Source organism: Acomys russatus, chromosome 12 (genome assembly GCF_903995435.1).
Source record: "Acomys russatus chromosome 12, mAcoRus1.1, whole genome shotgun sequence".
In the NCBI taxonomy this organism is placed as follows: Eukaryota; Metazoa; Chordata; class Mammalia; order Rodentia; family Muridae; genus Acomys; species Acomys russatus.
In genome coordinates this window covers 11,096,510-11,123,998 of record NC_067148.1, presented here as the reverse complement: position 1 = coordinate 11,123,998, position 27,489 = coordinate 11,096,510, and the positions used below count along the sequence as shown (strand labels likewise).

The 27,489-nt window shown below is 42.6% G+C and overlaps 1 protein-coding gene across 5 annotated transcripts in view; it reads left to right on the top strand.

The window, feature by feature from the left end:
* Positions 1–27,489, top strand: part of Satb2 (SATB homeobox 2) — a 182,395-nt gene that overhangs the window by 69,289 nt on the left and 85,617 nt on the right. For all 5 annotated transcript variants that reach the window (XM_051153837.1, XM_051153836.1, XM_051153835.1 and 2 more), the window contains 3 exons: positions 10,560–10,686; positions 11,799–11,922; positions 19,838–19,940. In XM_051153837.1, coding sequence (XP_051009794.1) covers positions 10,560–10,686; positions 11,799–11,922; positions 19,838–19,940 — 354 coding nt within the window. The remainder of the gene's footprint in view (positions 1–10,559; positions 10,687–11,798; positions 11,923–19,837; positions 19,941–27,489) is intronic.

The following is a 27,489-nucleotide window of genomic DNA, read 5'->3' as shown; positions in this document are numbered from 1 at the left end:
GAATCCTTTCTCGCCTTTCACCCGTGCAGGTTCAGAGGCTCGGATGTAGACTGTCAAGTGTGACAGCAAATGTCTTTACCTGGCGAGGCATCTTGTAAGCATCAGTGCAGCTTAATTTGTGTTCTTTTGTTATAATCATCGCTCTGGGAGTCAGGCAGGGGGTTTCTTTGTTTCATTCAGTTTTTCTTTTGCTTTTAATGCCTGTGTTCTAGTGAAGAAAACAGGGGCTCGGAATGGTACAGAGCCACAGCCAAAGCCATCCTCTCTGACTCCCCTCCTGCTGCCTTTCAGTGGAATGGCCTTATTGGTATGAAATCCTCAGGATTGTGGGCCTAGGGTTGGTATGACAAGTTCAGTGACGTAACCCTGATAGCATCAAGTCCAAATTTGCTGAAAATTTTCTAACGTTTATTCATATATAAGAAACTGTTCCTCAAGAGCTCCCATATTGCTTATTCAGTCCTTGCCAATGCCACATATCCAAGAAGAAATAAACAGCGACAATGCAGCCCAGCCCACTCTCCTTTGTGCTGTCACACTGCACTTACCAGGTATCCTAGCTAACAGTAGGGAGCATATTCTCTGGTGAATTAAGAACAAGGGAATCTGAGAATCATTTGGTTTCATGTCTTCTCTGGACAAGAGTCTGTGGATAGATCGTAGTCTTCTGGCCACTGTTTATGTGCAGGTTTTGTTTATTTGTTTTCTTTTATTTTTTTAGTAGAGTCATAGGCAGTGACTCTCAAGCCTAGCTCCTCAGCATCCTCTCTTACGTGTCCTGCCCAGATAGCTTTTGTTTCATAGGCCAGAAAGAGGCTCATAATTGCTCTAGGGGTGACCACCTTGGAACATCCTTGGAATGGGAGAAGAATTATTTTCTGCCCCTTTCTTTCCTTCCAGATCGTCACAAGGTGTTCGATCCAACTGCCATGGCTGATTATACACAGCCAGGACCAATAGCTACATCTCTGCTACTTCAGTTGCCCTTTAATTCATGTGACATTTTTCTGACATGTCTGAATATTCTATGGGGCTCATATAAGCTGCCATCGTTATTCATCACCATGTGTGTTGTGACTGGAAGTCTGCCTTTGATCCAGTTCAAGAAGCATTTGTCTGCTGAGAGAGCACCTCTTACATATGGGGCCCTTGGCTTCTCTCAGAGCCGTTAAAATGATAGTGGCATATTTCGTTTTTTTTGTTTCGCAGTATTTAAGTATGCCATTTCCAAAAATACAAATTAAGGAGCTATCTGGACATCTCTAAGTGTGAAATATCTGAGACCCATAAATTGTGTGTATTATAAGGCTTAATAGAATAGAATACATGATGAACAAACGCAGAAGTACAGAGAGTGGAAAATCATTAAAAGATGCGATCAGAATTGTAGATGCCCCAAGTTAGGAAAGATGTTTTCTTCATGGCTGCCAAATACAAATAGCCAAAAAACTAAGAATGTAACATTTATATAATTCCTGATTGTTTCATGGTTCTTGCTGTAGGTAGTTTATTGTATATATGTGTAATAATATAAGTGTATATGCAAAATATAAAAAGTATTTAATAAAAAAAAAAAAAGAAAAAAGAAAGGTTCTGAGGGGAAGAAGCTCACATTCTCCAAATCCAAAGCACCCAGCACTTGCAGTGGTTTCAGCCAGCTTTGCTCCCATGTCTTATCGCTGCCTAGTAGATGACTGAGGTGTGTTGAGTTGGAACATGGAGAAAAGTGTACAACATGGCCAGGTGTGAGCACGCCTTTAATTCCAGCACTTAGGAGGCAGAGGCAGGAGGATCTCTGTGAGTTCAAGGTCAGCTTGGACTACATAGTCAGTTCCAGGATAGCCAGGGATATTGTAGAATGACCCTGTCTTAACGGAAAAGGGAGGGACGGAGGGAGGGAGGGAGGAAGGAAGGAAGGAAGGACGGACAGAAGGAAAGACCCTCAGGAAACTCCACTAGAGCACTTTAGCTCCCCTCTGAAAAGATTATGGGTAATTAATTAGGATGTGAAGTATAGGATGGTCACTTTAGATCTTTAGCAAATCCTTCCTACCCCAGGGCATGCAGAGACAGCAGCTAAGTATACCTTGAAGAACAGCTGCTGTAACGTAGCCAAGGAGGTCTAAGGGGCTTCCCTGTACATTTCTTGGGCCTTTGACCATTGGATGTATTGGGGGAAATACCTTTATTCAAATGTATTTCTGACTAGTAAGGAGGAAGAAAGAGAGAGGAGAGGGGCAGAGAGAGGGGAAAGGAGGGGATGGAGAGGAGAGTGGGGAGGAGAGGGAAGAGGAGGGGTGATAGGGAGAAAAGAACAAGAGAGGTCTTGTTTGTGTTACCTGCCAAATTTAGTTCTTTAATTTGGAATTCTTTCAGCCTGTGGTTAAAACTAGAACCAATCATAAGAAAGTCTACCACAGATGACAAGTTCGTAGCCAGTGCTAGAACTGTAGAGCTGGTCCCAAATAGCTTCACACGACATTTTCTCATTTGTCCAATTCTCCATGTAATAGCTTTAAATGGTACTCTTATGAAATAAATAACTAAATGCCAACCATATTTTTTTTTATAGCCTGACTGATATTTTGGCTGTTTTTCAGGAGAGAATTGGAATTTTGAAAATTAAATAAAGGTTTATAAAATACCAACTTCAGAAAGTTTTATTTAATTTGTGGAGTAATTTTGTTCACTCTTTCTCTGCCCTCCCTCTCTTTCTCCCTGCAACACGGTCTTTATTAATTTAGTCTAGTTACTTGGTGCTTATATTAAATAATCTAATAAAAATCAGAGTTGTAACATAACGTTTCCCAAATGTGAAGCAGCGTCTATTACACGGACAAAATCTTTGTGTTGCACAATGTAAAAACATATATAGAATTACAAGGCACCAAGTGCTACTGTGTATGTGTGTGCATGTGCATGTGAGCGTGCGCGTGTGTGTGTGTGTGTGTGTGTGTGTGTGTGTGTGTGTGTGTAGTTTCGGTACTGGAAGATGGTGGTTATTTCTAAAAAGTTGAGAAATGCTGTTTGTTACCTATAGTTTATTTATAAGCTACTTTAAAATTGGTTTTAGTTTTTAAGTACCAGCAATCTTCCTTGAAATTTTCCTTGAAAAATGTAGATATGAGATAACAATAGGTTAGTGGTCTTAAACATTTTTTTATTTTATGTGCATGGGTGTTTTGCCTGTGTATACTGTGTGTATACTACATGTGTGCTTGTTGCCTCTGGAGTCTAGAAGAGCCAGCAGATCTTTTGGTATCAGAGTTACAGATGGTTGTGAGCCACCAGGTAGGTGTAGGGAATCGAACCCAGTTTCTCTGCAAGAGCAGCAAACACTTTTTTTGTTTGTTTGTTTTTCTTTTTCTTTCTGCTTCTTTGAGACAAGGTTTCACTGTGTAACCTTGACTATCTTGGACTTGCTTTGTAGACCTGCCTGGCCTCGAACTCACAGGGATTCACCTGCCTCTGCCTCCGAGTGCTGGGATTAAAGGTGTGTGCCACCATGACCGGGGGGGCAGCAAGTGCTTTTAATGGCTGAGCCATCTCTCTAGCTCGTAGGTTAATATTTTTCAGGAAATAAAACTTTGGTTGTTTGTGTTGGTTAATAATACTCAGATTTTTCCAAGTGGATAAACTGTGTGTGGGGAATGAAAATCGTGCACTTGCACCCAGGTAAGCTTGTGTATGCGTGCTCTGTTGATTTCCAGATAAATGTACGTTACAATGGAGCCTCAGCATTTATTCTGAATGTTGAGTTATTTGTTTTTATCTGGAGTTTGCTCTTGTGCTGTTATAAGTATAGGATTAAGTGCATTAATCCTATAATTAAATATAGGATTAAGGGCATTGCCCACATTATAGACTCCCAGAAACAACTTGAGAGGTTTCATTATAAATTATAAAGGCAGCCTAATAAAGCAGAATGCCTGAAGAATGCCACTTCATTTCCATGTCCTGTCACTTGAATGCAAGGCATTTGAAATGTATAGAGTCTTTATAGTCAAAGTAGCCAGCGTTGAAGAGTTAGTCTGCTCCACTAAGTTATACTGAGCTTCTGCTAAGCTGTTCATGAAGAAGAGAGAGACATGTGTTTCAAACATGGCCTTTTGTTTGCCTATTCTTTCTCTTCCCTCCTTGAGCGCCATTCCACCACGGGTTCAGCAATAATAACTACAATTTATGCCATTTTCCCGCTACAGTTTGATGACATACCACATCCAGGCCACAGGTTAGAAGCACGGGCTGAGTTATTACGTGCTGCTGGATAGCGATTTCCCATGAACGGATTTAGGGATAAATAATTCTATGTTCTTATTATATAGGACAGACAGTTTTTAATTTCTTTAACAAAGCATAGCCTAACAACAGAAAATTATATGCTATAGCATAGGGGCACAATGGCTCGGAGGAGGGTAAACAGATGCAATCAATGTCCTGAGTTCGCCTCTTTTTTGCAAGGGGTCTCGTCAGCAGTTGGTGTATTGTGGAAATAATACTGAAAACCAGAAGCCCCAAGGCTCAGTTATTCTGAGGCTGGAGTTTTTATTGACACTCTTTTTTTGTTGAGATCTTTCCCAGAGAGTTATGAGATATATAAACTCCAGCCTTTGGATATTAAAGCTAATGTCTCACTTTTTTTCCCCAGGTTGAGTTTTCACTTTGGTTTTAAAATTAATGTCAGGACGCACCTGGAATAAAAGAAAGTTACTACTGAGTTGAATTATGAGGGTACTGTTGATATCGTGCTTGGTTGCAGGCATCTGTCTCCTAGATAAATTTTTGTCAGCCCTCTCCCCCCTCTGCCATGTCTCTGTGGACTGTGAGAACTCACATGTGCCTTGCATGTGATGCGTGACACAAACTTTCACTGCCAGAAGTAGTACTTACAGTTCAGGTACAGGAGTGAAAGCTCTCACACTGGCTTATTTGGGGGACACTTTTACTTGGTTGTCTGTTTAGCAATAGGAGGCTTCTTTATTCAAACTCAGTAATAGCAAGGACAGGATGGATACATTGGTTTATCTGCATATTTGTGACACATGAGAAAAATTTGTTAAATGGATGATCAGCATACCTGCCTCATAGCACTAGGGAAATCTCAATAACGCTGGCATAACCACCAGTACACAGGTGCTATTTCTAATGCTCATTCTCAGATTTCTAGCTTCAGCAGGTAAAAAGGAAAACCCATTACTGAGGTCAGACTGTTTTGACACACAGGTGGGCATGCGCACACACACATGGATGCTCAAAACATGGAGCTCCTCTTCCTGCTCTGAATGATATCATGCTCTCACTCTGTCTAGTGCACTAACCCCTTCTAAAGTTGCCTACACTCTTCAGATTCCAACGTGGGACCTCGGAGCAGCTCACCCAAAGCATCTTTTCTCTGCACAGCTTTAGCGAGGATCAGTACTTGTTTTGTTTTGTTTTGTTGTTCCCGTTTTCTTTGTCTACCTTTGAGCCGGAGATTGGCTACTGCATAGCCCAGGCTTGCTCAAATTCATGGTTCTCCTGCTGTAGCCTCATGAGTGCTGAGGTTACAGGCATGAGCTACCGCACCCAACACGTGGCCTTTCCTAGAACCATTGGTCCATTTTTGGGGATTCATTCTTCTACATGGAAGTGGGCTAAAGGTTAGGTGGGTGACAGGCAGACCTTGGAGGTAGGCTTCATTTTGTAAGGTTTGGGCTACTAGATCCTTTCTGCTCAGCTCTGCTGCTCTCAATGTGAGTCCCCATGCCAACTCCCGATGGCAGAACAAGTCCCTGGAGCAGGGCGGTGCTCATCTTCAGTCATGTGTCAGTCAGGGTATTGACTGACATTTATTCTGACAGAAAGTAACAAATGAAACCGATGAGTAAAGAGAGGATAAGCCCAAAAGTCAAGAGAGTCGGCTCCACCTAGGAGTTCTCTGGGGAAAATGGTCCCCACCAGGAGCCACTGCAGACATAAACAGTGTCTCCCAAGTCATCTTACTGTTTCCAAGAAATGCATCATCTGCAAACATTCAGAAAATGCCTGGTGTTGAAGATTATTACAGATGCAGTTTCAAGGTCTTTGAGTCACAAATTATGGGCCTTTATTTTGGAGTTGAAATTCATACAAATGTTAACATGATTGAATTGAGCACAATATAAATAAAACTGTTTATACCCAGACAAATCTGTTCATTCTAAAATACAGAATGCCAATTCACTCTTTGTGTAATGCATTCAGACCAAATAACAAAATGCGATTGTAGGTAAATTTCCCATTAGTGACATAAAATCAAGTTGGGAATGGAAGCAATTTTTGTCTAAAATTAAAAAGATACAACAATGGAGGCCTTTTTTTTTTTTTTACTTTCTCAATGTAATATCCTTCTTGAGTCAAGGAGTTGACATTTCACAAAAGAAACCATCAATAGTGGGTTTTTTAAAAAATCAGTCTTTAATCTATGAGAAAGCATGTGCTCTGCAAAGACAAAGCAAAAATTCTGTCTTTCAAATGATTAACCTTTAATATATAAAAAATCAGAGAGTTCACAATACTGCAAATTGTAGCTGAAAGGTACATGACTGAAGATTTGGGAAAGTACCTAAAGTGGTGCTGAGTGTGGTAATACGCAGTCCGTACAACCAACAGAACACGAGAAAGGCTGTGATTACCCACTCCTGCAGGATTGTTACAGCAGCCTTCCTTCTCCCCCTAGGGTAGTTTCCTCTATTTACCCTGCCCTCTTCCAGGAGAGATTCGGAGCCTTTAGCTTTGCTTAGGTGCTGTTCTGTCCTCACTTGGAAGTTTGCAAAGATGTTTGCCCCTGGTTTTTTATTGAGCACGTTATGTGGCAATGCCTATGCATTGAAAGCCTCATAGTAACTCAGAAGACGGCCATAGTTTTCCTCCCTGCTTTATAGGCAGAAAAACTGATGTGCAGAGAAGTCAAACAACTGGCCACAAATCTCACAATTTGCCCAAACTTACCCCAACGTGCTGCTAATAACCAACCTACATTAGGGTAACCGAGGCAAGCATTAGCCATCTGAACTGTCTTTCTTTAGGAGAAAGCTTTGTACTTGGGGCTTCATGTGTGACATGTTCATTTTCCCCTTAAGAGAAGTACTTTTTAAAATTCCATTTCACAGATGCGCAGACTGAGGAATGGAGAAATTGAGTAACTTGCTGGAGTCACATGATTAGAAGATGGTGAAGGCCAGGGAATGCTCGGCGGTGGTTTCCTTGGAAGCCCGCGCTCATTCATAGTTGCTGTGGTGTACGGCTCCCCAGTTGGAGTTCTTTAATTAACATTTGACTACTATTCTGAGTAATATTTTTGTCAATTCTTTTTTAATCCGAGAAGGAGGCTGTTCCCAAGAACGTTTTCCAAAGTGGATTAATGCATTAGACAGACAGCCCTACTTGGAGGAAAGGCACAGCGAAGGGAGTCACCGTGGCCCTTCCGCCCCAGGTAGACAGTTGAATATACACTGTGACCTCTCCACAGTGCAGAGAAGGAAACGTGCACATTGCCTCCCTCGCCTGCCTGAGAGAATAGCATGCACCCTCTGTTCCCTTGAAGATGTCGAGACCGACTTGGAGCAGATGCTCCGTGTGGAGGTTTTCAGTGCTGTCAGGCACCTGTGTGTCTAATTCCAGCATAAACAAGCCTCTTTCTGGCTCCTCAAGGTGGGGAAGGAGTTCATGTAAATGCGGCTAGTCTATGACTTCCTGCTCACTCCTCCCTTTAAGGAAAATTATAGTTTAGTTTTTACTTACTGGGTAAACTTTTGTGTGTTTTTAAGGCCAGCCAGCTTTGGACTCTTGATATTTCTCCTTAGTGTTGGGGTTGCAGGCATGGGCTATATGTAATAGCCAGCTCATTTGTGTGTGTGTGTGTGTGTGTGTGTGTGTGTGTGTGTGTGTGTGTGTGTGTGTTTGTATATGTACCTGTGTGCCACGTACATGTGTGTTCTGAGCACATGTGTATATGTGAATGTATGTGTGCATGTGTGCACATGCAAGCACTTGTAGACCACAGTTAGACAATGAGTGGTTCCCTTCATGACTTTCACTTATTTTCTGAGACAACAACTCTTACTGAACCTGGAGTTCATTGATTGACTAAGCTTGGGGATCTGCCTGCCTCTGTGCCCGGGCACTAGGGTATAGTAGCTATGCACCACCCTGCCCCACCTTCATAAGTGCTGAGGATCTGAACTCAGGCTGCTGGCCTTGGCAGGCACTTTCCTGACTGAGCCATCCCTCACTTTTTTGGGCAAAGTCTTATGATATAGCTTAGGCTAGCCTCGACTCTCTGTGTAGCCCAGGGTAGCTTTGGCCTTCCTGGCATGATAAGCATTTGCCGCCATGCCTGGCATGCAGAATTTACATCCAATAAAAGTTTTCATATTCAGAGGCTGGTTTGATGAATTTCGACAAATTTTATGCTGGTGCAGCTACTAGCCCAAACATGCAAACCCTTCCCGGTGAATTCTCTCGCCTGCTTGTCTCATTTCTGTTCTCGTAGACTGGTCCTGCTGCTCTTGCATTTAATATAAATGAAAGCACCCAGCTATGTTTGGTTGTGTCTGGCTGCACTGTGGAATGCTCCTTAAAAATAAAAAGGGATGAACTAGACACACACGGCAGGATGACTGTTCGGAGAGTTGTCCCTGGAAGTCTGCAGGGTTCATTTTCTTCAGATTACCTTCATGGTCACAGTAACTAAAATAACCCACATTCTTCTCGGTGACAATCAAAGAGCACGGCCTTTAACATCCATTTTCTCCTTTATTCTCTTATATGTATATAAAATTGTGCCGTTAGGATACAGTCAGGTTATGCTTAAGTCGTGGGTGATGGGGATACAGTTTTTTTTAAAAGGAGTGACAACTGCACAAAGTCTTTCTTGGAAAGGTGGAAGAGGTTACATATGTTCTGTGGTGTCTACTTAAAGTGGCCAATGCCAGGAAAGGTAGAAGGAAGTGAGCAAGCCGAGCTGCCCAGCCCAGGGTGGCTGTCCACAGGCCCTGGATGCTCATTTCCTGTCTCCTCCTAGCTGCGTGCTGTGCACTTTTCATTGTCATGAGAGGGAATGTTAGGGAAACTATCCCCCCTCCCCCCCCCAAGAAAAAAACCCCAGCTTTTCTTGGCAGGGGAAGGATGATTTAAGGAACCAGAACTGGAGACATACGGCACCATGAATGAGAGCTGCGCCACTCTGCTGGAGCTCGGTCCAAGCACTATTTATATTGTAGCATATTTATATTGCAGCAGATTGTCAAGCCTTAATACTGAAACACTGCATCATTTTAATATTTTTGTTCTGTTTCTTCCCTGTTTTCAAGCATTATGTCAGGCAGTACGCCTTCATTTATTTCATCTTGGACAGGACATGCCCCCACCATAGCGTTCATTTCCTACCCTCAGAATCTTGCCCCACAGCCTTAGAGTTCTTTCGTGAATCTTTCAAAGGTACCTTTGGGTGTACAAGTGTTCTCTTTCTTCAGTGATAAAAATATATGTGTTTTGAAAGAACCGTGTACTTAGACTCACCTGTATTGTCAAAAGGAAAAATAAAAATGCTGGTTTTCTTTTATCTCTAAAGCATAACATTTTTATATGTGACAATTTCTGACATCCTGTGGGGACCATGAGATTTTTCATAGCGTGGAATAAAAAATTTTGTTGCCCAGTGTCATTTGTGAAATGAGATTCTTTATTTTTTGTCTTCATCAACTTTCCGTGTGCCCTGTGCTCCAGACCAGAGGGGCCCATTCATTGGGTGAATAAGTTAGCATTTTACCACAAGCTGCCTGAGCACCCCATGAATCTTCTTGCAATAGAGTTTATTTCCAAAGTTGGTGCTCTTGGCAGCCCAAGTTTGCCCAGAGGCTTTGTTCTGTTCATCAGCCAGGCTTACCACAGACAGCGGGAGACCCACAGGGGGAAAGGTACTATCGTCATTCTAAAACGAACCCGGAAATAAAACCAGAGAGCCAGCTGAAGGCATCTTGCCTGTTTCTGAGCCCTGAGACCCAGAACCAGAAGCCTAGGGGAACTCTCTTCCTGGGGCACCCTGGGATTCAGACCTCAGATTGTGGAGCCTACGCAGCAAGTTTTCTTGCTCAATGCTTGCTTTTCTCTCTTTCTTTCTTTCTTTCTTTCTTTCTTTCTTTCTTTCTTTCTTTCTTTCTTTCTTTCTTTCTTTCTTTCTTTCTTTCTTTCTTTCTTTTTCCTATGAAATCAGCAAACCTGTATATTTAGCACCAGTCTTCAGTTAGACTGTGAAACAAGACTTTGGGGAAAGGAAATATCCGTATGGTTTTCTAAGTAATTTAAGACACAGAAAAACATAAAAGAGCCAGTTGTCCATGATTAAACCCCATCCGTGTCATCCCTTATCTACCCCGTGTAGTGTCAGCCAGAAAGGACTGTCATTGCATGGAGTTGTAAACTCTCAGAGTGGGTGTTCCGTTATTGACTGTTGAGTGACCTTCTTGACATGGGGCAAACTGTGGAAGGCTGTGGTGACTAGCAGACAGATGTTTACCATGCTTTTCTTCCCCGTGCAGGAATAATCAAGCTGGGGAGGTGGAACCCCCTGCCCCTTAGTTATGTGACAGACGCCCCGGATGCGACTGTGGCTGACATGCTGCAAGACGTCTATCATGTTGTGACACTGAAGATCCAATTACAAAGGTGCGTGTGTCTCTGATTGTCTGCTTCCTCTTGGAGCTGCTGTGTGGCTCTTGGATTCGCTGCAGAGATCAGCTTGTCTCCATTCATTTCTAGACAGTGGGTGAAATGAGAAGAGGAAGAAGCGAGGGGGGGAACCAGGGGTTGCCTGCCAAGGCGTCTTTATAGTCTACGCTCCAACTGGGTTACGCTGTTTTCAGAGGCAGTGAACTGGTCACCCAAGGGCTGCCTGATAAATCGTTAAAAGTTTTCAGGGCAGGTGAAGGAGGGTTCTCTCTCCACAGCCCCCTCTCTGGCTTCTCTTAGCTTTCTTGGGGAGCTTAAGGCGTAGCATCTGAAGCCTCAGATCCCTCTGCTGTCTTCCGGCTTGTCTGCTGAGGGAAGACTTTGCTCCTTCAGCAGGTTTAGAGATTTCTTTCTCTATGTGGTGGTCACTCGGTGAGGGTGAAGGGCAGGCTGTGGTCTATGGGGGGGGGGGGGTTAAGGAATGCTGTGCACCTCCCAGCATCTGCAGGTTCCCTGTAGCCTTTTATTGTAAAGTGTCTGCAAGCTGTGTCTTAAGCAACGCTGCCCTTCAACGTAAGATGTTTAAAGCTGTTCTCCTTTGGGAGAACTTTTCCTTTGATATGGATTCACCATCTTCATCATTTCTGAGCGATCCTTCTTCAGGGTCTTTCCTAAAAGTTACTTTCTGACTGGGAACGTAGCCTCTCTGAAGTTTTCTGGGAAAGGTGAGCTTTTGCACTTTGGATTTGGGAGACGTGTGCTAACATTTTACCTTAGAAGCCGCATATAGAGTCAGTGTTGGGAAAGTCCCTCCCACAACGCTGCATCAATTCCTCAGTGCCTGGGAAGGTCTCATGTTTAGAAATGGTATTTCTTTCTAGTCACATGCAGAGAGACAGTTTTCATTGAGTGTTAGGAAGGGGGGGCACCTCTGTGGGATCCAGTGAAGTCTGCAGAAGCAGCTTGTTCCCCTCTGCTCTCTTGGGCGCCTCCTAGATGTCCCACTGTGACACTGACTCGGGACCTAGGAGCCACAGAGCATGTGTGTCCTCTGCAGTCAGGGCCCTGGCTGAGGCTCATGTGTTACTCATCCTTGCTGTGTTTTGCAGTTGTTCGAAGTTGGAAGACTTGCCTGCGGAGCAATGGAACCACGCCACAGTCCGCAATGCCTTAAAGGAACTACTCAAAGAGATGAACCAGAGCACGTTAGCCAAAGAATGCCCTCTCTCCCAGGTCAGTGTCTCCAGGTGGCATCTTCCTTGTGTCATCTCTGCAGGCACACTGCACTGGTGGAGCCTGGGTTTTACCGCGAAAGGCATCATTCAGGGACAGCTTTCTAATGCCGTCTAGTGACAATGTACAGCATACTTTCCAAGAATGATTATCAATTTTCTGCATTGTGTAGATGGGACATCATGACCTGAGCAGTCACTTAAGTTTCATGTCGAAACTTCTTCTGCTGGTTAAGGGCCAGGTTGAGGCCTTGTGCCAGACCTCGAGTTCCAGAGTCAACATTCCCAGTGGATGCCTTCCTTCATCAGCAGCATGGCTTCTCCATGCTCAACCTTACAACTTGCTGTGATTAAGGGACCCTTTGCCCCATTTTGTTGTTAGAGGTTGATCTTTCCCCTATAGACATTTGTAGGTTTTTTCTTTCTCTTTTAAAATAAAGTTAACACACCCTCCCTCCCTCCCTCCCTAGCCCCCCCCTCACACACACACACACACACACACACACACACACACACACTACATCATTAGAGACAATGACAACTCATTTTTTGTATGATCATAAACTAAAAGAGACCATGAAAATAAGAAACTGAATGCTCTAAGGAAGGAGCCAAAGCCGTGTCATATTTGGTTTTCCTGTTGGGGCTTGGCAGTTATATAAAGGTTTCAGTGGACAGTATACATTTTCATGAACATCTCAGTGGCCTGTAATTTACAAAAGAAACCTTGAAGACAGAAGAGGAATGTGGAGAAGTCCGTAAAAAGGCAACGACTGCAGCCTGTGTGTTCAAAGGGAAGCGATGATTTAGCTGTTCTGTCTGGCCAGATGGTAGGGAAGTGTAGGTTGTCCTTGTGTGTCTGTGTGTTTGTTTATTTATTTTTATTTCACCTCTCAGAGCATTCCTAAAGTGGGATAGCCTCTTCCTTGTGCCCTGAGACCTTTGTGAGTCACCAAATCTAGTCATACAGGCTGTCTGTCCCTACAAAGCAGCCCAAATGTGTTACCAACACAGCTTCTGGCGTCTTATTTACTCTTAGCTTTGAGTACAAAACCTCAGGTCTTGAGAGTTTTGATCATGGACCTCAGCAGAGCTTGGCCAAGAGGGCTGACTCACAGCTAGCCTTGTTAAATGAAAATTTGAGGGAAGGTACATAATTTACAAAGCCATGCACCTTCCAATGTTCTCGGGGTCTTGATAAAAGTTTAGGGTTTTGTGGTAAAATATCTGAAGGAAGGTTAGTCTTTTAGCCTTTTTAAGTCTGTAGGTGAATAGTATTGAGGACGTTCTCAACGCTGTATGACCGCCACCCCTCTGTTCACAACTTTTGTCATTCGACACAGTGTCTGTAACCCCTGAGCAATAATTTCCTATTCTTCTATTTCATTAGATACCGTAACTTCTCTTTTCTGTCTATGAGTTTGTGTACTCTGCATCCTCACACAAGCAGGCCTGGGAAAGGAGAGTAGAAGGCCTCCAAATGACACTGCATGAATTTTATACATTAAAAGTGTTTTTTCCCCTTCACTATTCTAAAAGTATCATTATAATCTTGTGTTTAATACGTTCACTGGCACACTACAAAGCAGCTTGACAAGCCTGAAAGTACACACTGTCACTCAGCCTTGCATTTGAGGAGTACATAGGGAGGTTGGGAGACACCGTCCTTCTCCCATGGGGGTGTTCTCACTAGGACAGCATCTATCATGCCCTGGTCCTCAAATGTTCTTTCATAGAACAGATGTATTATGTATCTGCATCTCAGCAATTCGAAGCATCGTATTGCTTTCTGCACAAATTAATCCCGCCATGGCAACAGGGATGTGGTGAAGGTTACCCAATCCTTTTCTCTTTTCATGTTGGAGGAAAGGGAGGCACTCAGGCCTCTGTCTTTCTGCATGGTCTATACAAATCATCATGCGAGTGGGTGGTTAGCCTTTTTGTTTGTTTGTTTGTTTCTTGTTGTTACTTTGCCTTTGTTCTGAGACACAGTCTCGCTGTGTAGCCCTGGAATATACGGTGATCATCTTTCCTTCATCTCTTGAGTGTGGGGATTAAAGATGGGTACCACATGCCAGCCTCCTGTTAACTGTTAGAATGCCTTAACATTCCTTCCTTTCTGGAATTCTAAATTATCTGATTCAGGAGGGACATAGAAATCATCACTTCTATGTTCATTTTGTTTTGGAGACAAGGTCTCACTTTGTGGCCTTGACTGGCATGGGATTTGCTATATATAGGTCAGGCTAGCATTGAACATATAGAGTCCTCCCATCTCTGAGTTCTAAGTGCTGAGTTACAGGCATGTGCCACTATACCTACCCCCCCCCTCTGTGTGTGTGTGTATACACAAAGTTTGTGTATCTCAGGCTGTCCTTGAACTTGCTATGTGACAGAGGCCAGCTGTCACTTCCCAGTCTTCTATGTTTCTATGTTGTGGTTACATATGTACACCATCATACCTACTTCCACTTTATTTATTGATTGATTTTTTATTTGTTATTTGTCACCTTGGTTTTTTGTTTGCTTGTTTTGTTTTGTTTTGTTGTTTTTAGAGACAGGGTTTCTCTATGTAGCCTTGGCTGTCCTGGACTCACTTTGTAGACCAGGCTGGCCTCGAACTCACGGAGATCCGCCTGCCTCTGCCTTCCGAATGCTGGGATTAAAGGCGTGCGCCATCATCGCCAGGCTGTCACCTTGCTTCTTGTTTTGTCTGCAAGACAGCTGAAGCCTTCGCTACCGAGCTCTGTTAGTTGGTGGAGGCAGTAGAGGACATTTCCTCTTTTCATTAGCCAGCTTCTGCACTTAAGAAACCGTGACGGCCAGTGAGAGGGTTCAGTGGCCCTGCCTGAAGGCCTGAGTTAGATCCGAGTACCCACGCGAGGGAAGGGAAGAGCTGGATCCCAGCAGTGCTCTTCTGACTTCCACGTGCCAGCTGTTGCATGTGCCTCCTCACAAGCTAAATAAATACAAATGCAATTAAAACCCAAATGAGGTAAAAGAGGGCATGCGTGTAGGAGCGTGGGAGGGTGGCACGGGATCACACAGGCCGGTAGTTGGCCTCTTCTCTGTGCCACTTCCCTGCATGTCTAACTTTGGTCAATTTGAGCTTTCTCTAAGCCCTCAGTTTGGAAATTGGACCATACTTATAATCAGGTGGGGCATCTGTCACCTGGGCTAGTTAAAACAAAACAAAACAAAACAAAACAAAACAAAACCAAAAAAACCAAGTGAGTTTTAAAAATCTATCTCAGGAACCTACAAGCAAGCGTATTTTTAGACGTGGCAAGCTAGCTAAAATAAGTATGGTCGGTCATGTGTCCCTTAACGATGGAGCGTCAGCGTGAGAAATGAGTCTTCAGATGAGTTCGCCATCATCATATGAGCACAAGGAGCATGCGTGCCAACATCTAGATGGTGAGGTCAGTCACTCAGTGTGGCCCTCGGATGCAATCAAGAGACGTGGGACGTGACGAGCGTGCAGAGGTGCTCCTGAAATAGCACGGCATATGGCTTCCCAGTGAACTGCATGGACGAGAGCATACTCAAAAAAAAAAAAAAAAAAAAAAAAAAAAAAGAAGAAGGAAGAGCATACTACTTACATAAACCAGTACCAGGGTTGTTTGTGATCACTGTCAAGCATCGCATATTAATTTCTAGGTGCGTGTGCTATAGTTTTCTATGACTGGCAATGTAGAGGGCTTGTTTACCAGAGCATGACTGCAAAAACCTAGTAGTGGCACATTTTGCTGCAGTGTTATGTCCCTGGGAGATAGGTGTTTTTCAGCGCCGTCATATCTTTCAGGATCGCTGCTGTGTTGCTGTCTCTCGCTGAGTAGAGTGCCCCACCCACGACACAGCACTGCGTTGAGTACAATGCTTTATTCTCTTGCAGTTTGGCTTAGAGTAAGGTCAAATCAGCTAGGTGACTTTGGAAGGAATGAAAACAATTCTGATATATTTAGATTCCCCAAGTACCTTCTTATTTATGTATTTTTAATGTTTGTGAGACAGAGTCTCACTGTGTAGCTCAGGCTCTGCTGGAATTTCCTATGCCAACCAGGCAGGAATTCACAGATACTTGCTTGTCTCTGCTTGGGTTAATGGCGTGTGCTACCATGCCCAGCATAGTACCATATTTAAAAAAAAAAAAAAAAAAAATCAGGGCTGGGAAAATATCTCCATGTGAACGTACTTTCCACACAAGCGTGAGGTCTCCTTCCTCTAAACCCCATTTATGATAGCCAGTCATGCTAGCACACACCTGTAATCTTAGTGTTCCTAGCATGCATCCCTCGCTCATTAAAACATTACTTTCCAATACAAGTAGCAAACTATGTATTGGGTAAGGCTAAGCTGACTGCAAAATACCACCCTTGAATTTTATTCTCCATCCACAACTTTTATACTTATCACTTGACACCTCATAAAGAATTCTGAAAAATTTCAAGTGTTTCTGAGTTGGAAAGGCATTTTAAGACCTCTGATATGTTATAATACATAATATACTTAATATATATTATAATACATAATATTCATAAAGTAGGTATGCCTACAATCACCATTTATGTAGTCTATAAACCATAGGCTAATTGCGTAGCCATAGGCTCTGTTGAAGTACTGTCTGCATGGGGCCTGCTTAGGCACCTCCTATAAGGGTACCCCCATTTCATCTTTCTCATAACCCACTACCAAGACAAGTGAGACATGCTCTGTAAATGCAAAGCCATCTTAATATCAGCCCCCAAGAAAACAGTTCATTTTCAGAGTTAGAAATATCAATACACACACATCTGCCAGGTCATTTAAAAAAAAATCCATGTTGCTTTACAGGGACATGATTCCTCCAGTGACACTTATACTCTGGATTGGAAAAAAAATTGACTGACTTCTTCTCTATTTGCCAAAAAGATACGGGAATCCTAAGACTCCAGCTGTGTGGTTGTCCTGGAAGGACTAGAAAACAGAAAAGATAATGACTTGTAAGATCACACACACTTTAAAGGGCAGGGCAGAAGAGTGAGATGTGCACTGTCAGAGTGGGAGACGGGAAGGGTTTTAGTCAGTGTTCGTCCCCTTCTGCCTTCACTGCCTCATCCGGCTTAAGACATAATTGACAGGCTGTGGGAATAGCAATAGCTTGGTGGTAGACCACTTGCCTGATGTATACAAAGCTCTGAGTTGGATCCCCAGTAACCCAAAAAGGAAACAATGTGGTAGCTCATTGGAAGATAATGGACACCAGCAGCAGCTTGATCCTGCACTATCTACCTGTCCAGCATCTTCCAACTCAGACAGCATGAGAATACGATTGTCTCCTGTAAGTTTAGAAGATGCACATATTAAAAGTGGCATGATCCTCTGGGTACGGTGGCCAACATCTGTAATCCTGGCCATTGGGGAGGCAGAGGCAGGCAGATCTTTGTGAGTTCGAGGCCAGCCTGCTCTACAAAGTGAGCCCAGGACAGCCAAGGCTACACAGAGAAACTCTGTATGAAAAAGCAAAAGAAAAAAAAAAAGAACAAAAACAAACAAATAAAACAAACAACAACAAAAACAAGCCTATACAGAGAAACCCTGTCTCAGACAAAACAAAACAAGAAAATAGGATAATCCTACATACCATGATGTTTGCTGTACACTATTTCCAAAATGTACCTGTGTTCTCACGATGGTATGTAATAACTTCCCTATGAAACTATCAAGTGTATACCATGCAGAAAATTAATATGAATAATTGTATCACCAACTGAATGAAGTCTTTCTGGCAGTTCAAAGTTCTCATTAGCCAGGGAGTGTCTATTTTTTGCTACCTAATTCCTTTGCTTGGCTCATGGTTGACAGCTGATGTGTGTTCTGTAGCAGTAGAGAGACTCCATCAGAATGGGGAAGAGAGTCTGACCGAGGCAGGTGGCCAGCCTCTTCCTTTTTAAAGCACTTGCATGACTTTTGGACCCTGGTGATCGAGCCAGTAAGGACACCGTCTCCGCGCCTCCCCGCAGAGGCTAGGGATGGCCTAAGAAGTGGCTCTCGTGGAGTAGCTGGAGCAGGGTGCAGAAAGAGGCTAGAGAGTGAGGGAGCTAGGGATTGTCTGGGACCAGAGTGATGGGACTTGTGACTGTCTCTCCAGTGCCTTCGCCAAGAGAACATTCATAACAAGATGGAGAGATGGTAAGCATGTTTGCGAGTTCACACCCTAGCGTGCGGTGGCAGGCAGCTTTTAATAGGTAGCTCTCATGTTGGGATTTCTATTATTATGACATTTCAGTTTGCCATTTCAGAATTTCATGCCTGTCCCTTCATGTGTTAAATTTCAATGACTCAGATATCCCACATCAGAACTATGTGAGACACGAAGAAGAAGGGGGGGAAAAAAAAAAAGACCGGAGATGGCAGCTTGTCACTTTCCTCAAGGTCCCTCTGTCTAGGAAGAGCAAATTGATCTCAGGCCAGAGAGGGAACTAGTGCAGGCTCGTGCTGCACAGCCTTGTTTGGTTATAAAGCAGGATATACTGAGGCAGATTCTTTAGGGCAGCAGGGAGATACTTGGGCACTGGTGGGTTGGTTTTGTGTGTGTGTGTGTGTGTGTGTGTGTGTGTGTGTGTGTGTGTATGTGTGTGTGTATGTTCTCAGTACTGTGTTCAGACTCAGAGCACAGCTAAAATGTCATTTAGAGCTCAGCCAGAGGAGGCTAGCCATCTTCTGTGTGGAAATGGCCAAAGAGGTTTCTGTGAACTGAACTCAGGACTCCTTCCTCCACATGCACACCATGATGAAGGAAAAAAAGAAAAAAGAAAAAAAGGAAGCGCGTCTGAGGCGTTAGATGAGGGTCTGTCGGCTTTGATTCACTGTCATCCTCTCTCTCTCTCTCACTGTGTAGAGATATCATCAGACCTTCTAAGATTTCCTACGCAGCTCTTCCGTGACTCCCCCCCCCCCCCCCAGACAAATGAGACTTACAGGCATGGTCTCAAACTTTATGTCATTAGGATCACTTGAGTGTTCAAGCCCATTTGCTGTTACACAACATTTACAGAAATCAAATCTCTTTACAAGAGGGACATATGTAATGCCACAGCCGGTTCAGGTATGAGTGGGCATCTGCCAAGGGTTTTGGCCCAGACATACCGTGCCACCAGGGAGTGTCTCTCAATAGGACATTTAAGTCAACATATGCAATTAAGCTTTAAAATTCCCAGTGCTGGATCAGTCCATGCTCCCTTGCTTTTCTTTCTAACCCCAAGAACAAACAGATCTGGGGCGAGAGGGGAGGAAGAGCGGGGAGCAGTCGTCAGTGTAAGCGCTTAGAAAGTTTTAGCTTTAATTCGCTTTTGGTTGCAACACAGTTGAAGTGTTAGGTCTGGTTTCCCCTGCTCGAAAATAGCACTGTTAAGTTTCTCATTTGGTGAATTTTCACACAAGTGATAATCACACGTTTCTATAAATTATATTAATTTAACTTATTTCCCTAAACGTTGTTCTGCAGTGTGTAGCACGGATGTTCTCAGATTCTTGGCTGTGTAAGCTTGTTGCAGTTGGAAGAGGAACAGAGACATCTGAGAAGCATTATCTGGGTTGCGGATGCTGGAGCAGCTGATGTCACCTTGTGCTCTGGCTCAGCAGCCCGGCTGTTCCTCCCTCTGCATGGAATCTGCATGTCCCGCTCTCTCCATCTTTGACAGCACTCTAGGATTGGCTTTTGTGTTAGGAAGCATTGTTATTATACAAGTAAACTTCAGTGATTGTGAACACAGGTCATCCTGTTTGTCATCAAATCATTGAGTTTATAGGGGAGCCATAGTTTTACATGTAAAAGACAAAGAAAATCTGTATGGGTTGCATTGTGTCTCTTCTTGTCTCTAAAAAGGGACATATTCATGTATATGCAAACTAACTCATCTTTCCCTTCTTTTCAGAGTATGATTTCATCCATTGTAAATAGCACATACTATGCCAATGTGTCAGCAACCAAGTGCCAGGAGTTTGGGAGATGGTATAAAAAGTATAAGAAGATTAAAGGTAATCTCAAATTTTGTTTGTTTTTAAAGATTATTTGTAGATTCTCAGGTCAATGACATAGATGTTAAATATAGATATTGTTTGATATATATATATATATATATATATATATATATATATATATATGTATTTTTAAAGGTAAGACTATACATTCTGTCATGAAATCCAACCCTTAATTTAATAAGAGTTGTAAGATTATATTAGGACCACAAGAAAAATTATTAGCAGAATTTGGCAACTGTATAGTTTTCTCCAATGATCCCTATAAAGGCCAAATCCCATTAGGATGCAAATTTAAGAGTTTTATTCGATGTTGCATAACACTTAGGACTTGTCTGCTGATTAACAAGTTGGAATGACTGGTGCGGTATCAGGAAAGCTTTGGCTAGAAACTGAATGCTGACGTATTTATTTAGAGACAAACCCTGGGCAGTGTAACCAACAGGTGTCTGTGGTCTGGCACAGTTGACTCAGATCTGGTCTGGCACTTACTAAGTATATGTATTTGGTCAAATTCTGTATCTTCATCTAAAAATTAGAAACGAAAGTTTCCAGCTCAGTGGGTCTCAACCTTCCTAATGCTGCAACCCTTTAATACAGTTAATTATGTTGTGGTGACTCCCAACCATAACATTAATTTGGTTGCTATCCCCTTATCTGTTAGGAATCTTATTGTAAATGTCCTTTATGTAGGATATCTGGTTGATCTACAGGCGGAGAACCACTGATCTAGGTCCTTTAGTAGCTGTGAGAATTAAATAAGATAATATTGATGCAGAATTACTTTGAATAATTAATAGCTAAGATACAATAATAACAATAGTAGTAGTAGGACCAGAAGTAATATATTACATAAGAAATTATATGTAGCCTTGAAAACACATTTCTTTTACATAATAAATAACATGCTATTTAGACCATCTAGCCCCTTAAATATATTAACATTATTTTACCTTTGCAACATGTTAACCAAAAAGTCCTCTTATTCTCTCTGATTCAGACAAATGTGATTAGTCTTCTAGGAGATTTGGAGTGGTTTTTGTGACATTGCTGTTTGAGGGCCACTGCAGTGTATTTTTTGCCCATCAGGCTTTATTGTAGATGTTCAGTCTTGCTGACAGCTCCCTGGCCCCACTCGAGGGCCGTGTCATGATCTGGTGGGTAGGGAGAGGCGAAGGATGAATTGTGGTTTATTACAGGCTTCCTCGGGGGAGACAGGGCATGTATCAAAGCAATACTCCTGGCTATTGAGTATCTGAGAGCGTGTTTACAAGATTGCCCTTGAGCAAATGAGCTTTCCGCTACATCTGCCACATACTTCTGATCAAGGAAAAGGGAGAACATTTTATGCTAAATATGTGACTTAAAGGGAAGTAAAAATGTTGAACCATCCAGAAGTTAAGTGTAGTGCAAACTGAATCAAGATCAATTTCTTTTCAACAGATTCTGAAAAAAGTTTTGAGTTCCTTTGATTCTGGTTTAGGTATTTGTTTTTAAGTATTAATTAATACGCGTGCCTGTGTAGGAAGATGAATAACTCGTCATTATATGGCATGACTGTGTGGTTGTGAAGGCTTTCTTTTCTCTTAAGTGTCGCTTCCACGTTCTTCGTTTTAAAACTGGATGGTTAAAGTGCTTGAACAATGAGCATATCGTTGTGTTTGACTAAAAATCAAAAGAATCACTTGGCTTCAAGGTCATTTTTAGATCCCATTTACCTGTTGTTGTAAGGAGGAGGAAGAGAGCATGTTTTTTTATATGCTAGACTATTATTCCAGCTTCTGGAAGCCTGGGACCTCTTCAGTGTAGTGACTTCACAGTCACCAGCACAGTGTGTGTGTGTGTGTGCATATGTGTGTGTGTGTGCGCATGCACGTACGTGCTTAAGTTATCTGCTCTTTCAGAGATTTGATTTGTTAAGCTGTTTTTTATTTTCAACATAGTAAATGCACAGTTAAATCTTTAAGTGCCGTAAAAGCAGCCTCAGGCCTTGACTTTGTTCAGTAATCAAGGATCCACACATGAAGAAGCTGTCAGACACTGGGTACACGTTTTTCAAAAAGCTAGTCATTGCTGTTGGGAAGTGTGCGTGTATCCGTGTCTACGGGTGTGTGTGTGTGTGTGTGTGTGTGTGTGTGTGTGTGTGTGTGTGTGTTTAGGAGGAGAAAAGGGAAGGTTAAGGCATGTGTGAAGTAAATACAGGCTGCCTTGAAACAGTTCAAGTGGTGTCGATTCATCAGCCCAGGGAATGGGAAGAAAAGCAAAGAACGCGTGACAGGTATAATAGTGTACAGAAAACAAGCGCCAGAGAGTGCATTTTACTAACTTTCTACCCTCAGCAAACAGGAAGTGCTGGGCCTAGTTGGGTTCTTTTCATTTGATATAGGATTCTTGCTAAGGATGGATATTGCAGGGACTTCCTGTCTAGATCCACTTTTCACTCTGGATTCATGGTTTGGTTCTTAACATTTGCTTGTGACCATCTCTTTTCAAAATGAGCAGAAGTAATGATGTTCCAATCTGGAAGGCAGTAAGAGCCAGAGAGGACTGGTACCCTAGGCTTCCTCCTGAGAAGGCGGAGGTCTGAGAGGCGCAGTCCTCCCTGGCATTTCACCGAGCTACCAGTGTGCATCTCCCATGCTTATGTTAGCTGCAGAAGGAAATCTGCAGCTATAGCTCACTGATGTCCTAAACAAAATGCAGGCTACCTCGTTAAATATGTTTCCTATTATCTGCTAATGTCTGTTTTAATAAAACAGTGGGAACTAAATGGTTGCTTCTTAATCAAAACCATGATTTCCTAAACATAAGCTATGTGATTCTGTTACAAATTGCCACATCTAGATCTCCCAGGTCAATTCTTTTTTTCTATTCTCATAGAAATAAATAAACAGTAAAATAATTATATACTCTAAACATCAAAGAAAGATAGGACTCAAACCTGGCAAAAATAAGAGTCTACTGGAAGTATAAAAAAAAGATCAGGTTGCAAATTCTATAGTTAATGCTTAAATAAATATGAGAAAAATGAACAATCAATAATTTGATATCATTAAAAACAGATGTAAAAACTATATACAAATGGAATTGTCTACATTTTGAAGTAAACATTTTAATGTGCATTTTTTGCATTTGTTGTTGCTATATCCAAACTATTTACACTTAGTCTTTAAAAAGTCCTAAATTGGTTTGGCTTAGCCTGTTGACTTTATTTTCCCCAGTGATCACAGACGGCCTTGCTCTGTTTACCTTTTTCCTTTAATTTCAAAGACAATCAAGGTTGACAGGGACATATTTGAGTTAACGTTACCATTACTTTAGGAGAGATGGGGGAAACGGTTTGTGTACTCTGGTTTCAATGTCCGTACCATGAGCCTTGTCCTCAGACTGTTTGCTCCTAAGGAGCCTGGGTGGTGGGTGGCATGTTAGATTGGTCTGTGCCTCTTTTCAACTTGCCATTCGGCTCACTTTGTCAGTTGCATCTGGGCTAGATTTTAAAAAACACTCCACTCCTCTGTGTGAGGAACATGTTGTACTTTTATCCAAAAGGAAAGAGAACAGCCATTCACTGTTGAGGGGTTTTATTGGTGTGGGCAGAGAGGCAACCCGTAGCCACTGAGACACATTCATGTCGCTTTAGAACCATTTTCAATGTTTGGGGCTAAGTCCATGCATGCTGCTTGCATAGTTGTTTTGTGGAAATTAGCTTTCAATCCAACTGGCATTTGTTTGTTTGTTTGTTTTGTAAGAACTCCAGGTATGAACTTATCCCATAGATTTTTTTTTGTGAAACCAAGTGGCAGTGGTGTTCGCGGTACTACCACCAGTTCCATCCTCACACTGCCACAGGATTCCTAGGAACAGTGAGGAAGCGGCTGACAAAGGCGTCCGCATAGAATTTTAAAGTAGATCCTCGATTAATAAATTCAAATAATTTTATATCAAAAATATTTTTTACTGTAATCAAAATGAATTATCTTTACTGGGATTCATCCCAAGTGTTTAATATGTCTCAAGAACTGCAGGGTCATTCAAAGTTCATACAAATACTGGTGGCTATTACAAAATTATTTATGTCATAGACGAATACCATCAGAATGGATGGACCAACCAAACCCTGTATTTTGGTTAGGGTTTAAAATCTTCCCCATCACTTTCCTCTTCTTAATCATTGCTCAAAACACTCTGATTGCTAGTTTTCTTAATTTTATTTGTTTATTTGAGCCTATTTTGAAAAAAAAAAATATTACAAAGCTGGGAGAAAAGAGGATTTTTTTAAAACCAGTGTTACTTCCTTGAGTCTGGTTTATTCTAGTAATCAGTATTTTATCTGACCCTGTCTAATCTAGTCTTGCAAGATCAAACGTCCAGGCCAGCAAGCAGATAGTAAACAAAGCTCATGAAGGCTTTCAGTAAACACAAAGATTAGATGTTGAATGAAAATTAAACTCCTTGAACTAGTCCTCTGTACTAAAGTGGTTAAGTGGGTTGTGATTAAAAGAAATAAGTAATTATGATCATTATAGCTGAAATGATATAATGTTACCACATTTAAAGCACCTCTTGGACCCCCAAATGATTGTGTCATTTACAAAGTAGTGCCTCAGAGTTGAATAGAGAAATCAGTGTCTCCTGACCTGGCTCTTATGGCGGCCCTTGCTTCACCACGGTGGTACTGGTGGCCAGGACAATGCCTTTAATCAGCTCTCCATCCTGCTGCCTCTGCTGCTGTTTAGCTCTGATGAGGTGAAAGGAACTTAGTTTTGTCTACCTGATTCTTCTGAGTTACGAAAGGAATTTGCTTTCACCTTCGGGTCTAAATGAAGGTACCTTGCAAAGAAGCCAATATTATCCCCCTTTTAAAGTGATGCCTACATCAAGTCCTTTGCATTTTAGATAAACACTGGGCCCATGAGCATAGAAACAGCTCTTTCACAAGCAACCGATCTCCATCTTGTTGGTTTTCAGGCTTCCTGAAGAGCCTTGTGCATTTCCGCTGAGGCCTCTGCTGACGTGTATTCCTCAGTCGCCATGGGCTGTTTGGCCGTCCAGTCAGAAGTGTACTGCTAGTGTCAGTGAGCAGAAGAGCAGTGTGTGAGGGATGCCTCTGAGTGCTTGGCCCACAGAAGTTGAGTCCTTCCTTGAATCTCTTGAGGCTCATTTTAGCTGTGCTGGTAGCTGCTTATTTTTGGCCTGGATGTATTTATTCATGAGCCTTTAAAGAACTATAAATAATTGTTCTTAATAGCATAACTGATAGAGCAAAAAAGAAACAAATGTATCTGATATTTAATTCCAATTAAGATGTATTTTTAAAAAGATTGGTTTCTGTTTCCTTAGCTACCAATTTCCTACCTATCCATCGTCCATCTGTCTATCCATCATCTGTCTGTCCCAAATAGTTACAATCTGAAAGAAAACTGAATTCCTGGTCTCTCAAAGACTGTAATATATACAAAGCAGTTAATAGTGCAGTGTGTATTTTAACATCTGAAAATAAGTTTGAGATTTTTCTCTTATATATCTGGGAGGATTCTAGTGGTGGGACCATCACAGGGATCACTGCATGGGCCTTCTGTGCCAAAAAGAAAGAATTTAAAACAAACAAACAAGCAAACAAACAAACAAAGCATTGCAGTCATAACTAGATAAACGATGTAAACAAATATTCAGTGAATTCTTGGCACAGCCCCTCCGCAGCGGCGATTTCCAGGAGAACCATCCATATCATGTGAGATATGGTTTCTATTTCTATGTGTGTTGCCCTCAGACTGGCAGTGGAAATGGCTCTTGAGGATATGTATAGAGATGCCTAGTGGTGTCAGGAGCTAATGCAGTGTTAATAAAGAGAGTGATCCCACCCTTTACCCGCCGAGCGATGATGGGTTTGCTGGGAGCGGAAGAGGTGAGGTGGGACACGGGAGGTAAAGCAGTGTTTTGCAGGGAGGAAAAGGAAGGCCATTTTAGGCACCTGCATGGGGCGAGGCCAAATGAATCGGTGTAGAGGAGCATGGTGTGTTCAGACCTGTTCCCCGTGTCTAGAACAGCTGTCCCTTTGTCGTGACACCATAATGCCACAATCCTCCGGAACGGCTGGGGGACTTGCTCTTAGAGTAATAAAAAACCCTTGATAATAAGTTTAGAAATGGAAGTTTCTGTCTTGGCTCATGGTTTTGAGATCACTCAGCTCATTGGTGACAAGTCAGCAGTTATTACAGGGATATGAGGTGCAGGAGAACGTCCGACTGTGTGGCCAGGAAGTGAGAATGACAAAAAGCGGAAAGACTTTGGGCTCTGCCTGCCCTTTCTTTTTGAGCAAACACCCCAATGACCCGAAGAGTTCCCGAGAGGCTCTGCTTCTGGAAGCTCTGCCGCTTCCTAACAGCTCCGCTTCGGGGAACTGAGCCATCTGTACTTGTGCCTTCGAGGGCATCTGAGATCCATGCCATGGCAGTCAGTGAACAAGAAGGGAGGATATAGCTGGGGCGGGGCTGGGGCAGTGTCAGACACTGGTGATGACAGAATTTTGGGGATCATTTGTATAGGTGGCATTTGTTTTGTGACTGTGGGCCTTATGACTGGGAAACTAGAGCTCACGTTGTATGGGCCTTGGAAACCCAGATGCCACATTTTGAGGGCCCACTAAAGTTTTTCAGGAAAAAAAAAAAAAGTTTTAAAATGATTGCTCCAGAGAGCTGGGTACAGTGGCTCAGGCCTAAGGCCCTGTGAGTGTGTATGTGAGGGAAGGAGGTGTGTGTGAGAAGGAGGCATGGCCACACACCTTGGAGTAACAGGAGAATATTGACTCTGTAATAGTAATCTAAGACTGGGAAGGTGGCTAGAGACCTGGGCATTGCATGAAACCTGGGCTTTGCATGGCAGTGGTGGGAAAGACAGGAAGCCACATATAGTGAGTGTCAGGGAGTCAGTAAGGCGTGGTGAGAGTAGATGGCAGTCTGGGAAAAATAAAGCGGAATTAAGTCAGGAGCTAAGCTTTTGAACTTAGTAGCTCTTGGTGCTTTTGACAGAAATAGGAAGTGCTGATTGGAGAGGAAGTTGATACACACGTTGATAAGAATTAGGCCAGTAGCTAGAAATGTTGGTGGGTCATTTGAGATGAGGAGCCAGGGAGCTAACCACGGCTAGAGAATAATTAGTGGCGACGTGTTTTGGACTTGGTTGCTCAAGTGGAACCTAAGGAGCCAGCTGCCTCCTCCTCGCCTCCTTCCTTCTCCCTCTCCTCCTCTTCTTCTTCAGTGATTTTTTTTTAATCTTTTGAATAAAAATATAATTTCATTTCCCCCTTTCCCTTTCCTCAACCTTCTCATGAACCCACTCTTGCTCTTTCTCAAATCATTGCTTCTTTTATTTTATATTCACACTCACACCTACATGCACACGCACATGTGCGTGCATATGCACACACGCACACACAGAGTACCCTTTCTCAGTCTGTATAATGTAACTTGTATGACTATGATTTCAGAGCTGACCACTTGGTGTTGGATAATCTACCTCAGGGCTTCTGCTCTCGGCATGCCTTAACTGC